The 16507-nt window shown below is 53.6% G+C and overlaps 2 protein-coding genes across 4 annotated transcripts in view; one reads left to right on the top strand and one right to left on the bottom strand.

Moving 5' to 3' along the window:
* Positions 1 to 3203, top strand: part of ERN1 (endoplasmic reticulum to nucleus signaling 1) — an 84051-nt gene extending 80848 nt beyond the window's left edge. For both annotated transcript variants that reach the window (XM_004592980.2, XM_058676358.1), the window contains 3 exons: positions 787 to 910; positions 1294 to 1361; positions 2735 to 3203. In XM_004592980.2, coding sequence (XP_004593037.2) covers positions 787 to 910; positions 1294 to 1361; positions 2735 to 2947 — 405 coding nt within the window. In that variant the 3' untranslated portion in view covers positions 2948 to 3203. The remainder of the gene's footprint in view (positions 1 to 786; positions 911 to 1293; positions 1362 to 2734) is intronic.
* Positions 1 to 13169, bottom strand: part of PRR29 (proline rich 29) — a 39515-nt gene extending 26346 nt beyond the window's left edge. The window contains exons 1-6 of one of the 2 annotated variants that reach the window (XM_012929165.2): positions 13075 to 13169; positions 12776 to 12851; positions 12535 to 12641; positions 11408 to 11628; positions 11216 to 11286; positions 10887 to 11022 (exon numbers count right to left, since the gene is read on the bottom strand). In XM_012929165.2, the coding sequence (XP_012784619.2) occupies positions 10994 to 11022; positions 11216 to 11286; positions 11408 to 11628; positions 12535 to 12641; positions 12776 to 12851; positions 13075 to 13134 (564 nt within the window). In that variant the 5' untranslated portion in view covers positions 13135 to 13169 and the 3' untranslated portion in view covers positions 10887 to 10993. Of the gene's footprint in view, positions 1 to 10886; positions 11023 to 11215; positions 11287 to 11390; positions 11629 to 12534; positions 12642 to 12775; positions 12852 to 13074 lie in introns of those variants that run through there. The other variant, XM_058676359.1, reaches the window with a different exon arrangement.
* Between the last annotated feature and the right edge of the window lie 3338 nt (positions 13170 to 16507).

Below are 16507 nucleotides of genomic sequence, written 5' to 3' on the forward strand. Positions count from 1 at the left end.
CCTTCAGCTCATCACAGTTAGGCTTTAACCAGTGGGTATCTTCAAATCCATGGGCATCGGGCAGCTCAGAGCTGGGCCCCAGTGTACCCAGGGCTTTTCTCTGGCCATCCACACAAGGCACTCGACCTGGGCAGCCTTCTTGATGTCAAGGGAGGGAAGGATGGGTCTCAGGCTGCTTGAATGGAAAGCACATGGGGCTCACTGGTCCTTCTTCCGGGACCTGGGAGAGGCTGGGCCCCAGGGTGGTCCTGACCCTCTCCAGGAGCACACACAGAGCAGGGCTGAGTCCCAGGAGGTGCCTGTGCGCTCCATGCACCAGGTTGCTTTCTCCAGATGAGGGCGCTCTCTGCCTTTTTTTCTGTTCAGATGAGCAGTGGCTACCTCTGCGTATCCTCATTCACTGGACAGATGGGCACAGGGGCAAGGAGAAAGTCAGCTTTTTCCCCCTTTCTGGGAAAGCACAGACAGTACAGGTGGTTCTATGCGAATGCAGAGTGTGTTCCAGTGATGTGTGCGTGGGGTATGCCCAGGTGTACCTCAGTGACACCGCTCTCTGCCATGGAGTGGTCTCTGCAGAGCTGTCCCCAGGAGGCAGCAGACCCAGCTGCTCATGGGACACAAGTCCAAGGGCACGGTAGCCTGTTTGCTGCCTGGCTGACTCGCAGGTTTCAGCCTGGGCCTGAGAGGACCCTCAGACACATTAGGACTCCCACAGGCATGGCTATTTGGTGACTGTTTGTGTCTGTCGTCCTCTGGCTCTCATCTGTTGGCCTTGTTTCCTCACAGGATGTGAGTGACCGCATAGAAAAGGAATCCCTGGACGGCCCGATAGTGCGGCAGTTAGAGAAAGGCGGGCGAGCCGTGGTGAAGATGGACTGGCGGGAGAACATCACTGTCCCTCTGCAGACAGGTGACCTTGCTGACCCGACCTGGAGGTTTCCCAAGGGCAGAGGCCATTTCTCAGAAATGAACATGGAAATGAGCATGGCCTCCAGTGCCACCCCTGTTGTTGGGCATGTTTTGGGGTGTGTCCTCTGTGGTTTGCTTACACTGGTGTGTGTCTCATTTTCATTCCCTACCTGGGGTAGTGAGAGGTCGTGCCCTGGGTGGTCATTTCTCATCCGGCTGTGACCACAAGATGGGGTTCAGTCCCCAGCCTGGGCCCCCCAGTGCGGCAGAGTATGAGGTCCCCATTGCATTGAAGTCCCACTGCTTAATGCCCCAGAGCTCTAGGAGTTGTTCTCTGAAAACTGTGTCACTTGTGTCACCATCACATCCTTCATGTTTTTCTAGATCTACGTAAATTCAGAACCTATAAAGGTGGCTCCATTAGAGACCTCCTCCGAGCCATGAGAAATAAGGTAAAGAGTTTGTGGGTGCTGGGGAGGGGAACCCAGGTCCCCTCACAGACACCTGCACTTTGCTGGTGCTGTGAGCTCCCAGTGCCAAGTGGCCTTCCCTGTACTTGCCAGGCTGGAGGCTGGCTCTCTGTCACATAGGTTTTCTCCAGGCACACTGAGGCACAGAACCCAGCCCTGGGAACGACCTGTCAGGGCTTCATGGCTTCTCTCTGCTGACTGTAGGACCCTCTGCTCACCGGCTCAACCACTGTTCATACACCCCTCTAATGAGGGGCAGCTGGCACCTGCATAAATGGGGCCTGCTCTCTAGGGGCTTGATGGGGACCCACTTGTCTCCTGGGGGCCTGGGGGCTTTTGGCCTGTGCTACTGTGATGCAGCCTTTAACCAGCCCCTGCCCCAGGATCTGGCACTGTGAGTCAGTGGGTTAAGTCACAGCCTGTGATGCTGGTATTCAATATTGGAATTTCAGTTTGAGTCCCAAGTGTCCCACTTCTGACCCAGTTGCTTGCTAATGCACCCAGGAAAGCAGTGGAAGTTGGCCTGAGCACATTATCACACAGGTGGCTAAGGGAGATTGGATGGAGTTCGTGGCTCTGGGCTTTAGCCTAGCCCAGCTCTGGCTCTTGCAGCTATTTGGGGAGTGGACTACCAAATGGAGGACCTCTGTGTCTTTCCCTCTCACTGTCTTACTCTTTCAAATTAATAAATCTTTTTTTTTAAGTTTTTTTTGAGAGATTTTTTTTTATTTTTCATTACAAAGTCAGATATGCAGAGAAGAGGAGAAACAGAGAGGAAGATCTTCCGTCTGCTGATTCACTCCCCAAGTGAACACACTCGGCCGGTGTTGTGCCGATACAAAGCCAGGAGCCAGGAACTTCTTCCAGGTCTCCCACATGGGTGCAGGGTCCTAAAGCATTGGGCCGTCCTCGACTGCTTTCCCAGGCCACAAGCGGGGAGCTGGATGGGAAGTGGAGCTGCCAGGAGTAGAACTGGCACCCACATGGGGTCCCGGGGCGTTCAAGGCGAGGACTTTGACTGCTAGGCCATGCCCCGAGCCCCTCAAATTAATAAATCTTAAAACTGGGCTTTCCTCCAGCACAGAAGGGGCTCCAGGAGCACTGGGCCGGGCGATTGCTTTTCCTTGAGGTTGTAGGGAATGCTTCTAGATCCTGACCATCACGAGACGCCCATCCATCCCATGTACGTGCTCTGCCTCCCTGCTCTCCACCCCAGGCCTCATTTACTCTAAGGCCTCTCCCTGGGAAAGAGGGCAGTATTGGATACACCAGGCTGGTTCCTTTTCTGGGCACAGATCCCCCAGGCCCTATGTCTTCCTCCTGTTAACCCCATGTCTCTATCTGCCCGTCTACAGAAGCACCACTACCGGGAGCTCCCTGTGGAGGTGCGAGAGACGCTGGGCTCCCTCCCTGATGACTTTGTGCGCTACTTCACATCTCGCTTCCCCCACCTCCTCTCACACACCTACCGGGCCATGGAACTGTGCAGCCAGGAGAGACTCTTCCAGCCTTACTATTGCCACGAGCCCCTGGAGCCCCAGCCTCCGATGACACCTGACGCCCTCTGAGTCAGGCCGCCCCCTTCGCTTGGTGGCTGCAGTCATGACTCCACAGTCCAGGGGAACCAGGCTTCCCAAACCAAGTGCCTTGAGCTGCCCACTCTGCAGCCATAGAGAAGACCACAGGCCCCAGCGCTCAAAGAGTAGGCCACTTGTGCTGTCAGCCCCAAAAGCTTCACCGCAGGGGATGTGTGACAGGAGGCCTGTGCTGGAGGCCACTGAAGGAGCACCCACCAACCTTCTACTGGACAGACTCACTTCAACTTTCGTTGGGATCAGGGTGCTAAAGCTGCTCCTGGGATTGGGAAGGGCCGTTACAAGATGGCAGCTGGCCCAGGGCCAGGAAGCGAAGTTGGTCTCACCAGCAGGTAAACAGGAAGTCACAGGGATAGGCTAATGCCCTCACTGTGATTACTGGCCTATCACGTAGCACCAAGTGGACCCACGGGGAGAAGTGATTGGTGGAGAAAAATATAAAAGTAGCTGGTAAAAGCTAGGCGAGCACGACAGACGACAGATGGACGACGACAGATGGATGGACTTGGACAAAGGTGACAACAACGACGAGCAAGAGGAGAGGGACGACGGAGAAAGATGGCGAGGAGAACGAGGGCCGGAATGAGAAGAATAGGGCAAGAAAAGCGGACGGGGAAAGCGGAGAGAGGGCTGGAGAAGCGGGGAGGGAAGCTAAGACCAATGGGGACAAGAAAAGCAGAGAGGAAGAATTTAAACGCAGCTGCTTTTGGCAGTGAAGGGTCCGGTTGCGGTTCCAGCTTTTCCCAGACTCTCAGAGTATGCCTCGTCATTTTAGTGTTGTTGCAGGACAGCAACATCTGGTGGCCCATACGGGGAACTTTTCAGGCCAAAGACAAGAGCACGACAACTGGTGGCCCATATGGGGAATTTTCAGGCCAAAGACAAACGAGGACAGCAATGATGACGGACGGACGGATGGATGGATGGAGGAAGACGGGACGAGGGAGAAGATGGACGGGCGGGAGGAAGGGTGGCAGAGAGAGAGTGGAAAAGAGGGATACAGTCAGAAGCAGTAAAAGCAGTACGGAGAGACGGGGATAAGAACGGAGAAATGCAGCAGAAAGTACGGGAAGAAATATGGGAAGAAGTGTGGCAGAAAGAGGGCTGGAGAAGCGGGGAGGAAAGCTTAGACCAATGGGGACCGGAGCAGTGGAGAGAAGGTTTTGAATGTAGCCGCTTTTGGCAGTGAAGGATCTGGTTGCGGTTCCGGCTTTTCCCAGACCCTCAGAGTATGCCTCGTCATTTTAGTGTTGCTGCTGGGCTGCGACAAGTGGTGGCCTGTACGGGGAATTTTCAGCCTGCGCCAGCATAAGTGTATAAACTAAAAGTTATTTTATTTTCTCCTTAGAGGCGGTTAAGTGGTTTTAGCCCTAAGAGGCAGGATAGCCCTAAGAGGCAGTGGTTTCTTGTTTGTACTGCTCATAAGATGGACCTGTGAACTAGATGAGATAAGAGACTCCCGAACCCCAAAAAGGCAGGACCTACAACGCCCCTAAAACAGCAGGAAGTAGCTACAGAAGATACAATTCTACACCCCTCAGCAGCCCTTAGAATTTTAGTTTGGAAGTCTCTAAGAAAATTAGGCAGCTAGTTCAGGGTCATTAGCTTGGAAGTCACCCACAAATCCTGGAACCTTGCTGGAAAGGACCTTAACACTCCGTGGCCATGAAGGTGATCGAAATCAACCCCTGAAAATCATCATTCCCAGCAAAAAATAAAAAGGGGGGAGATGTGGGGAGCAGGGTGCTAAAGCTGCTCCTGGGATTGGTAGGGGTCGTGGCAAGATGGCAGCTTGCTCAGGGCCAGGAAGCGAAGTTGGTCTCACCAGCAGGTAAACAGGAAGTCACAAGGATAGGCTAATGCCCTCGCTGTGATTACTGGCCTATCACGTAGCACCAAGTGGACCCATGGGGAGAAGTGATTGGTGGAGAACGATATAAAAGTAGCTGGTAAAAACTGGGCGGGGAGGACAGACGACAGACGGACGGAGAAAGGGGATGAGGGAGAAGAAGGACATGTGGGAAGAAGGGTGGCAGAGAGAAAGTGGAAAAGAGGGATACAAACAGAAACAGTAAAAGCAGTACGGAGAGATGGGGACGAGAACGGAGAAATGCAGCAGAAAGTACGGGAAGAAATATGGGAAGAAGGGTGGCAGAAAGAGGGCTGGAGAAGCGGGGAGGAAAGCTAATGCCAGTGGGGACGGAACAACGGAGAGAAGGTTTTAAACGCCACTACTTTTGGCAGCGAGGGGTCCGGTTGCGGTTCCGGCTTTTCCCAGACCCTCAAGAGTATGCCTCATTGTTTTTAGTGTCGCTGCTGGGCTGCGACAAACTTTCTTATAAAATTCCTGTTTGATAGCAGTCTGGGCCTTTCCAGAAGGGTAAGGAAGGAGACTTGGGTCTGCTTGCAAGCTGGTACCTGCCAGGCTGAGCTGCAGGAAGTGGAGCCCCTGCCAGCAGCAGGGCTGGAGAAGGGAGGGGTGAAGGCGAGGCAGATATTCAGAGGGTGCTGTCCCCGGGGCAGGTAGAGTCTCACCCAGTGAAGGTGGTGGCCAGGGTGTCCTCAGGCAGCTGGAGTGTGGGTGGTGAGCATGGTGTTGGGGTGCTGACCCTGAGGGCCCCTGGGAAGCAGGGCATTGCTGTGTGCAGGAGACAGCAGTGGCCTGCCTTGTGGCTGGAGTGGAGTGTGTCCTGGGTCAGCAGGGACACCCAGGAGCACCTGGGGCAAGAGGTGAACAGTCCTGGTCTTCAGAGAGGGTCGCAGAGACTCACCCAGGCCTTAGCCCTGTGGGGAACAGTAGGGTGGGAGCCCCCAGCTTGTGGAAAGAGTCTGGGGGTGGCAGGTGGGCACTGAGGGCCCCTCTACCTGTGGAGAGAGCCTGGGTGCAGCAGGTGGGTGGTGAGGACCCCTGTCCTGAGACCCACAGAGCAGGAGGCACTTGGTGCATCAGGGTCCAGTGATGGGGAGCCCAGGTGGGGTCACCAGGCTACAGGGGACAGTTTTCCTGCTCCTGTTGGCTAATTTTAATAACTGCCTTGAGTAAGCTAAACCTGAAGCTTGCTCAGGAGAAAAAATGCCAGATCAAATACATCCTCAGCTTTGTGTGGTACCAAAAATCCCCCATGCCATCCAGAGGGGTTGTGCACTTCCTGAACATGCTGCTGTGCTGCCTGGAGACAGGCATTCTAGCCACACTGTCAAGTGTGTCCTTGTCAAAGTGATAGGCTCAGAATTGTGCCAGTACCATGTGGGGATTTTCCTAAAATTAAAGCAGTTTTCAACATCTGCTTCAGTCAAAAGCTCCTCACTTCTCTCCCAAGAGACTTAGTGAGGATGCAGTCTGGTTTCTGGGTGAGGCAGCGGTCCTGATGGCCTGCCTTGAGCAGGTGAGTGGGTCATTGCAGATCAGTCCCAGAGCCCAGAGGCCGAGCCAGCAGGTGCGCGGCTGTGGTCCAGCTGCGGCCACCTGTGGCGAGATCACTGTTTCTTCTTTGCATGAGAGCCTTTCTGCCTGTGTGCCTGTATCAGGGCTGCACTCTGCCTTGTGGAATTCGGCCCCTTCTCCTGAGGGCTCTGCTGGTCCTGAACCTTTACCTTCAGCCTCCCTGGGGACTGGGGAGCCCCCGCCCTGTGCTCTGCCTCCTTGGTGCCTGCTGCTGCTGGTCTGTTTCCCAACTGCACACCAGACCACACCTTCTGCCTCAGTGCCTAAGAGCTGTGACTCGCCTTGGGCAGGGCAGGGCAGGGCAGAGCCCTGGTGGTGACAGCCTGAGAGGGTCATGCATGCTTGACCCGAACTGTCTTAGAGACCACCACTGCCCCTATTCTCGGTACTGTTTGCCCTCTGGGGGACTGTGAAGAGTTTCCAGGTCATGGCCTCGTGTGCTGAGACAACTCTTGGCATTGCCTTTTCTGCTTACCATTTCAGCTCCTAACCCCCAGGCTCCCCAGACTGCTTGGCTTGAAGGATTGGAGTGCTTCTGTGTGAAGCTACGAAACACTACAGAGAAAGCCTAGTGGAGGGACAGCAGGCATTTGGGGTTTGCACTCCTGCCCCAGACCCAGGCTGCCATCAGGCTGGGTTCTGTCCCTCACCCTTAGTAACGTAGGCACTCACCAGCCCGCCTAGGTGGTGGGACTGACAGGGTCTTGCTGAACATGTGTCATGAAAACACCGTGAGCATCCTCAGGTGGGTTCTGGTCTCAAGGTGTCCCTGTTTCCTGTCCCGCTCAGCCAATGGGCTTGGCAGCATTGCTGCAGCAGAGTTGTTTGACCTGGAGCCCAGCCGAAGGTGCTTCTCTACTTCTGGAAAGCTGTTAACCCTAAAACAGAACTTAGTCACATCTGCTAGGGACCCAGAGGACCCTAGAACTCAACTCAGGCCTTGTCCGTGTCCTGTCATCCCCGTCTATGGCCCATGCACCAGGACTTCCTCTTGTTACTGCTTTGGTCTCCATGTTGGGGAAGAGCTCCCCAGGTTGTTAGGCACAAGCGCTTTTGCATGTCGGGGAACCCTGAGATGAGTGGGGAGGTATGAGTCCTGCCTCCTCTGGCAAACTACAGGATCTGCAGGTGAATTCAGAACAGGATTGTCTTCCCACCTACTCAAGGAGGAAGGTGCCCGGATCCTCTGGGGAGGTTTTGGGTGAATGTGACTGTTATCGTTGGCCATTGTCTTGCAGCGATAGCAGAGGTTAACAGCTGCTGAAGCCCTCTCAAAGATACTACACCTTCGTGTTGTGGGGCTTTCTTGGACAGCCATCTGTTTGGCTGAGTCTGGTTTTTCTGGGACTGTCCCACGTTCTGTCCCTTGCACCCTCATCAGCATGCTCATTGCTCAGTGTCTTCCCTGTTTGTTGATTGCCAGCCGTGGGTTCCCTTCAGAGTGTGGACGGACGTAGTCTTCACAGCCTTCCATGCTGGGAGCACAGTTCCTGGGGAAGAGCCTCTGAATCCCCACTTGGCTTTCTCCCTCACTCTTGGAGCTTCTTGAAGTTGCTTTTCTGTGTGTCTCGCAGCCTTCTACCTGTTCCTCGCACAGCTCTTTGCACCCTAGCTAGCCTAGTCTCAGTGAGCAGTGGCCCGGCCCTGGCTTCCCGGGAAGTTAGCAGGTGTCCTCCACAGGGGAGCCAGAGTCCACACTCCAGGGCTGGTCCATTCTGTTTCAAACCAAAGTATCTGCTGTCTTGCTAGAGTCTGTTTTCTGTGTGAAACAGTGATTTCCCGTGAGTAGTTCTGGCTTTGATTTTTGTGATTGACAATAAACCCTTTCCATATTCAGGAGGCAAGTACGAAGGGCTGTCTGCACGAGCCTTCCCCTGGAGCAGCCTTAACCGGCACTGCTGGCCCAAGCGCCACCCCTTGCCTCTCTGAGTTGTGTTTGGGGGAATACAGTATTCCTTTCTAGTAGTCGAAAGCTGTGATAGGGGTGTCTCCATGTACTAAGCATTACTGTCACCACCACGGCATCGGCAGCTGCACGCCTGGTGTTGTGTTTTTTGGCAATGACCTCTATTTATTGAACCTATTTATGTGTATTTAATTTTTACTCTGAAGTGTATCAAGTTAGAGTTGCACTTGCTCAAAGCACATCAGATTCATTTTTGGAGAACACCTTGACCATTTTAAAACTGGAAAAGTTAAATTGTATCCTTCCCCAAGATGGAAGCCTTACAGTAAGCACCTTGTCATTTAAAGGGCAGATAACTTGGTTGGGGTACAATGTTAATTTTTAGGTGATTTTAAAAAGTCTCTGTCAATCTGTGTTCTCTGGTTAATTGTTTAATTGGTATATGTTGTGTGGTACAATCATTTTTTTGTGGAACCTAAAATCCTCTTTTTAGCTTTATATTTTATACACTGCCAGATTGTACAACTTCTATGTGTATTTTTAAAGCATGATGATGGGAAAGTCATTATCTAAGGTAAAAGGCCTATTTTTGTACCTCCTGTACAGTTTTATAATTCTGCTGATCGATCATGGCATCTTACGCTGAGCCAACTGATGATTCCCATGGTCACAGAGGTGGGCAGAGTGGGCGTCACCTCCGGAAGAGGCGGTGTAGATCCGGTGCCTCAGCAGGGCAGCGGAGCCCTGGCAGACGAATGGCAAACTTGACCGGAACTTCTTTGCCTAATGAGGGCCGGAGGGCTGCTCCCGCTTCTGCATCAGGAGTATAAAACCCTCCTACACGTGTCTTTGCGCACCTTTTCGTCCGCACGCCTCTTCCTTTCGCTCTGCCTCTCCGTTGCGTGGAGGAAAGACCCCCAAAGGGACTTCCCTTTCCTCCAATAAAGGCCACTTTCCAACAGTTGGCCAAGGCCTATCTTTCTTAGGTGGTCGGCGAACATGACACCACTCACCAATAACGTAGTTTTAGATTTGGGAGCTTGTTTTATCATCTTAAAGATGGGTGGGGGGGCACGGCCAGTGGGGTCCCCGCCCTCCCTCCTGAAGTGCTGGGCTCTGGCTGTTGAGGCCGCATGTCGGGGGAAGCCAGGGTCCTGTTGTCTACAGCAGTGCCCAGGGCCTGGAATATTCTCCTTGGTAGCCATCTTGGGAAGGGGTCTTGGGAACCTCATAGAAGGCACTTAAATGTTGGTGTGGGTTGAATTTCAGGAAGCAGATCAGGTGGTGAGAGTATGGCTACAAAAAAGTGTCCAGGGCATGCGCTGTACAATTGTGTACAGACAGTTGGGTTCTGGACCAAGATAATGTAGCAGAGTAGGAAACCCACAGAGGTCGCTTGACCAGTAAGGCAGCAGGCAAGCACACCATTCTGGTGTCTCCCCAAGCTGAGATTCTGTGGCACAGGCCAGGAGCTGCACTCGGAGCCTGTTGGCTGGGCACTGAAAGTCCTACCAGCAGGCTGTTTGCCCTGTCCGTCTGCCCAGGGAGCCATGAGGTTCCACCAGGCCCAGGAGAGCTCAGCGCTGTCTGCCGAGAGGCCACTCCTCCATCCAAACTCTCCCACCTCAGACACCAGGGGGTCATAGGAGCTGCCCTGGGGCCTGGGGACATGCCTGCATCCTGGAAGTGAAGGTCTGGGATGCAGTCACATCCTCAGGAGAACAATGGGCTGTGGAGGTGGGCTCCCCATGACAGCAGAGGCAACTGCTGCATGCCCCCAGCTCTGGGCTGCTGTGCCAGGAGGGGGCATGGTGTCAAGATGATACCAGCCAGGAAAGGGAACACTAGTAGCACCCTTTGCTGCCTGCTACAAGGACAGGTAAGTCTTAACGGGGAAGCAAAGCATCACTGAGACATTCTCCTCCTGGTCTCATGTTGGCATGGCCAGGCCAGGTCCTACGGCTTGGGAATGGTTATAAAAAGAAAGGGTCCCAAGATAGTGTGTGGCCTTGCACAGGAGATGGCATTGGGCATGAGGATGCCTTTGGCTGAATACTTGATGTGTTTCTATCAATGTATGTGGCCAGAGAAACAGCAGAAGACCTGTCTGTTCCCTCAGCTGGGGACCTGTCACCATCTCTGCACCAGGTCTGTGCTGGCGTCTGCCAACAGCCAACCCTACACCCCACCTCCCAGGAAGATGTATGGAAAGATGCCAGGGACTCAGGGAGCGGAACTGGCATGACAGTCACCTGGTTAACTTGGCCTTGGAAAGTTTGGCAGATGAGTCAGAAAATGATGACTGTCATGTTCCACCCTTTTCCCGTTCAGACACAGGATGACATGAACAAGCCTTGTATCTAAGGAGACATGAACTCCAGCTCATGCCATCCCAGGCTGAGGGGGCTGGGGCTCTGGTCCCCAGGCTTCCCCTGCTCAAGCAGGCAGCAGTGTGGTAGAGCTGGGTGGCCTCAGCTGCCAGGCCTAGGCAGGGCTCTAGGAGCTCTGATGCCAGACCTTGGGGGCTGGGAATTGGGGGCCGGGGGCAAGTCATGGAAGCAGAGGGGTAGGAAGGGCCACCGGCTGAAGGCACAGAGCTGGCAGACAGGACATGAGACAGCAGGACGAGGACGAAGCCACTGGTGAGGCCCTGGACGAGGGTCACCCCTCAGGGTAGGCTCTCTGCGTCGTAGTAGTCTGGGGAGACAGCACCCCATCTTCACTCCCTCTTGCCTCAGTGGACCCCAAGAAGGAAGAGGGCAGGCCCAGAGCCTGTGGCAGTGATGGTAGGAACCCCATGCTGTACCCCACACCCCCATGGGACACAAGGCCCTCCCAGCCCGATACACCTGAACGCGCTGTCCCTTTGCCCACCCACCCAGCTCCAGACCTGAAGCTGGGGGTACATCTGCACCCACAGTTCCTGTGGCACTGGGGGGAGGTGGTGGGGGCACAGCTCTCCTGAGACAGGGAAAGAAGAATGACCCCATTAAAGGCCCAGCGGTGACCTCTAGTGTTCCCCTCCGGCCTTAGAGGAGGGACCTGGCAGTGCCCAGCACCCAGACTCCCCAGGCCCACTTACTTGTCCCTCTTCCTGGAGGCCAGAGGATGGTGCTGAATCCTGGGTGTGTCCTGCAGGTGGGGCCGGCATGGTGGAGGGGGAAGGAGGGAGGCAGGCCAGGCTAGCAGAGGGCCCAGGGTGGGCGGCAGGCAGGGCAGATAGTGGTGATGGAACACCAGAGGCCTCTCATCCTGGATGCCCATCGCTTCCTCCAGTTCCTCGTGCTGACCCACCAGGCCGGCCTGGAGTGTGCCAACAGTGCTGGGAATCAGGCTCCTCCCCCTTCACTGTTCTGCCCCCCTAATCTACCTTCTCTGGGTGTGCGTGAACACAAGGGCCATCCCTGAGGGCATGTGTTCTGTCTGCATGGTGTATTCCCTCTTGTATACACGACAGGGTCAGAGATGGACCACTTGGCTAAGGTCAGCCCGCTGTTTAGTGGCCAGCAGGGCCTGGAAGATTTCACATGGGATGCAGAGCTAGGGTGTGAGTCCACTCAGATGCCCCTGTCCCACATTAGCCCAATAATGTGGGCTGTTGTATCCCCAGGGTTCCTTAGGTGGTGGGGCCCTGCAGTGTCTCTTCTCTTTCCCAGGCCTCCTTCCTCCCCACCTCTCAAACGTCTAGAGAGGCAGAATAGGACCTAGTCTTGGTGCTTCCCCAAACCACTCCCTCCACCCCGTTTCTGTCCCTTGGCCTTTGGTGGACACCCTAGGCTCCTCTAAAGGTTGGATCCTACCTGGCTGTTAGGGGCCACTTGTTCCCTCTGTAAACTGCCTGACCTCATCCCACACCATCGGTGTCCTCCTATTCTGTGCAGCTCTTGCCATACAGCCCATTAGCCTTTCTTTATCCATCACTGCCCCTCATCACCCCACCCCGTAAGAGCATCAGGGTCCCATGGTATCTGCCCTCCTAGGGCCTCAAGTCCAGCAAGGAATGTCCTGCAGGGAAGCCCCCTTGCAAACCGGTCCTGGGGGTTCTGGACTGGGGGCATGACCCCTTTGGTAGGTCCCATGGAGGCTGTCACCAGGCCTATTACACAACAGACCCAGCCAGCCAGCTGTGAGCCGGCTTTCTGACCCATCCTTTTCCTCCAGAGGTGACCCCAGGTGGATCCCCACCCGGGTGTCTTCACCCCCACTCACCTGCAGGTTGGGCACGGGCAGCAAGGGATCCAGGGAGCCCTCTGCCAGGCGGCAGAGCAGCAACTGGTGCACTTGTGCGTTCTGCAGCAGCAGCAGCTCCAGGAGGCCTGGGCCAGGGTCAGCAAGACGTGGGTTCTGCGCGTGGCCTTCCCTCTACCATGTGCGACCCGGGGTCTTCTTCCCACTCTCAGCCCTGCGCCCGGACCACGAGCAAATACGTGGCTGCAGAGGCTGCACTCACCTTCCTTAACGTGGCCCAGCGGCGGCGGCGGTGGTGGCAGGGCGACCCAATGAGGGGACTGCAGGATTACCCAGGGCTGGGGGCCGAAGGTGTGGACTCAGTAGGTACGGAGAAGGGAGGGCCACACCACGAACTCCAAACCCCCCATCCCTCAACGCCACCACCTGGTCGCTGTCCTCCTCTTCCCTTCCCACAGCTTGCCCCACCTTGTCACGTTCTCTGTTGGGTCTCTCCTTCACCCCACCCTTCCCCCTTCCAGAGGCTGCCCCCAGCTGCCTGGAGCACAGCACAGCCCTCACCGTCTGGGCTGCACTTGGTGGAGTGGAGCGACCCCAGCTCCCACCTGCCCTGGAGTCCATGGCCTGCAGCTGAGTTACCTTGGCGACGCCAGGGACGCCTAGGACTCCTGCCACGCAGGCGCAGTGCCTGCCCCGCACCCTGCTGTCTGGGCTTGTGGTCTCGTAGAGCCACGCCCTCATCACTCCTAGTCCCAGGCATCCCCGAGGGGCGTCACCCCACAGCAGGTGGCCCTTATTTCTGGCGGCCACTGCCTTTACCCTGGTCACCCAGCTTGCACCTCCGCGACCCTAGGGCCCGTTTGTCCCATTTGGGGCCCGCGTTTGTTGAATGAATGAACGCTCTCCTGGTGAGGTTTTCTGGTCACGGAGCCTATCTGAGATCAAGGTATTCACTGCAAGAGGAGAATGTGATAGGGCAGGCAAGGGGCAGGCTCGCGAGGAGGGCTGGGGCCAGGTGAGGAGCCACGTTGGACAGCCAGGTTTCTGGGGAGACCGAAGCAGAAGAAACTGGCAGGAAATGTCAGGACCTAGGTGCTCATAGGAGAAAGAAAAGATAAAGAGAGGGGTGATTAGCAAATACTAATATATAAAGGCCTAATATACTTGCTTGTCCCATCGATCTTCTGATTCAAATGCCATCATCTTGGCAAGTACCAGAGCTTTCACAAGACTCAGCAACAGGAGCTTGCCAGACAAGCCTCTCAGGAATCCGCCTCAGACCATTTTCATTTTGTGGGAAAAGAGAGACTGATCCTCGCCCCTAAATGAGGACAGGATCTGGGCCTTGCCACTGACCAGTCAAGGAATCCTTCCACATCACATAACCCTTCTGCTTCTGAGACGGATTCCAATGACGATCTGCAGCAGACCGTCCTTCAGCATCCAATGTTAGAAAATTTAAGATAGATAGTACAAGGTTCACATGATCTCGGGGAGTGCTATACTCCCCATTTTTTGTTTTAATAAGATAATCCTTAATAGTACGGTTGGCATGTTCCACAATACCTTGTCCTTGAGGATTATAAGGAATACCTGTAATTAGTTGTATATGGTAGGAGGCAGCAAAATCACAAAACTTACTGCTAATATAGCAAGGGCCATTATCAGTTTTGATAACTTCAGGAGTTCCCAAGATGGAAAAACATACATAGCAATGGACTAGAGTGTTCCCCTGTCTGAGGAGTAGCTAAAATAAATCCAGAACAACTATCGATAGTAACGTGCACATACTTTAGTGTCCCAAACTCTGGGATGTGTGTCACATCCATTTGCCAGATATGATTGGGCAGCGATCCTCAGGGATTTACACCATAATGGGGAACAGGTAAAAACTGAGGGCACACTGAGCATTGCTTCACGATGGTTCTGGCTTGTTCCTTGGTCAGACTAAAGCGCAAACGGAAGGGAGTTAGAATTCAAGAGAAACCTAGCATGTGCCTTTTGTGGTTCTTCAAGGGCTGAGGCCACCAATTTGGTGGCTGAATCTGCAGCTGCATTCCTGATGTCAACGGCCCGGGCAAACCTGTATGGGCTCGAATATGAATCACAAAGAATTTATCTTTGCGGGCCCAAATACAGCCTTGAATTTTTGCAAATCGAGATGCTGCTGCAGAGTGGGAAGAAGTCTGGCCCGCAGTCTCCAGCACGGGAAGGGAATGGGCAACATACCCACTATCACAATACAAATGAAAGGGCTGCATGGAAAATGTACAGATGAGTCCCATTAGACCAGGTGCTTTTAGCCCAAAGCCCATTCCCTGTAGTGCTCAGGTTGATGAGTGCTAATCAACTCCTTAGTCCACAACAGAAAAGTCTTTTTCATCCCTGTTGCCTAGTCCTCTTTTCATTCACGTCTATGAGCAAGTCATTCCTTCCTTGCATTTTCACCCAAAGTTCTCAGGGTATCTGCAACAAACACCCAGTTACAGATTTTTAAAATGTTTTCCTTTGCTGGTGCTGTAATGTTGTTGGCTAAGCCTCTGCCTGCAGTGTCAGTCTCTCGTATAGGCACCAGTTCCCATCCTTACTATACCACTTTGGATATAGCTTCCTGTTTGTGGCCTGGGAAAACAGTGGAGGGGTGGCTCAAGTCCTTTGGTCTGTGCACCATTGTGGGAGACCCAGAAGAAGCTCCTGGCTCCTGGCTTCAGATCGCGTTGACTCAGCTCTGTTTGCTGCAGCCATTTGGGGAGTGCACCAGTGAATGGATGATCTTTCTCTATATAGTTCACCTTCTGTCTGTAAATCTGCCTTTCCAATAAAAATAAACAAACCTTTTTAAAAAATGTGGGAGCCAGCACTGTGATGCAGGCTAAGCTTCTGCTTGAAATGCCAGCATTTCCTATAAGAGTACTGGTTCAAGACTTAAGTGCTCCATTTTTGATCCAGTTCTCTGCTAATGTGTCTGGAAAAGCAGCCCATGAATGCCCAAGTATTTGGGCTCCTGCCATAGATGTGGAAGACCAAGATGAAGTTCCAGGCTCCTGGCTTTAGCTAGGCCCAGTTCCAGCTATTTGGTTGCATCTATTTGGGGCAATGAACCAACACATGGAAGATCTCTCTCTTACTCAGCCTTTCAAATAATTTTTAAAAAATTTTTTGTTTAAAACAGTCGTACAAGATGCCTTGTCTAGGCAAAAAATCTGAGACTTTCAACATTTATTTTAATGTCAAATAAATATTTTAAAGTGACTGTCCACTATCAAACTGTCTGTATAAACTGAATTATTTTTAGGATCAAAGTCTTAGGGAGGTTATACCTATAGAAGAATGATGTAGAAAACTGTATTTTATAAAGTAAGAACCGAGTGAATGAATGACCTGAGGACATCTGAGTCACAACAGAGCAGCAGGATCTGAGCATTATCATGAAGGAACCACAGGGGACTGTTCAGCAGGCGCCTCCTGCCCCCAGAGCACACCTTATCCCTCAGTGTAACCCCACCCTGGGGACCCCTTGTCACCACCAGCAGCTCCAAAGACAGTGACCCTATGTAGACCCAACCTGATTTCCCCTCCCCTTAAATCTCTCCTCAAATGACTCCAGGCCCACAGCATCCAGCCCCCATAAAAACACACACACATACACATGCACGCACGCACGCACGTACATCTCACAGAATCACCCAGGACAATTTGGGGATTCTTAAGGGCTTCATCCTGGACTGTGTGTGACAGGTGGACTCACAGTGTGAGGTGCAGGTGGGAAACTCCTCAGGCATTGTCACCTCCAGGCCTGTGGTGGGGGATTCTGGCACCCTCAGGTATGAAGATCAAGCCAGCAGCCCCAGAGGCGTCCTAATATACCCTTAAATAGAAACACTAAACCCTGAGGTAGGAAAGCAAGAGTGAGCAGAGCCTTCGCATGGCCTACCTACATCTTTGTCCCTCAAACACCGTGCTCCTGGACGCCTGCGGGCAGCCTGCGCAGGCG

Source organism: Ochotona princeps, chromosome 17 (genome assembly GCF_030435755.1).
Source record: "Ochotona princeps isolate mOchPri1 chromosome 17, mOchPri1.hap1, whole genome shotgun sequence".
NCBI lineage: Eukaryota > Metazoa > Chordata > Mammalia > Lagomorpha > Ochotonidae > Ochotona > Ochotona princeps.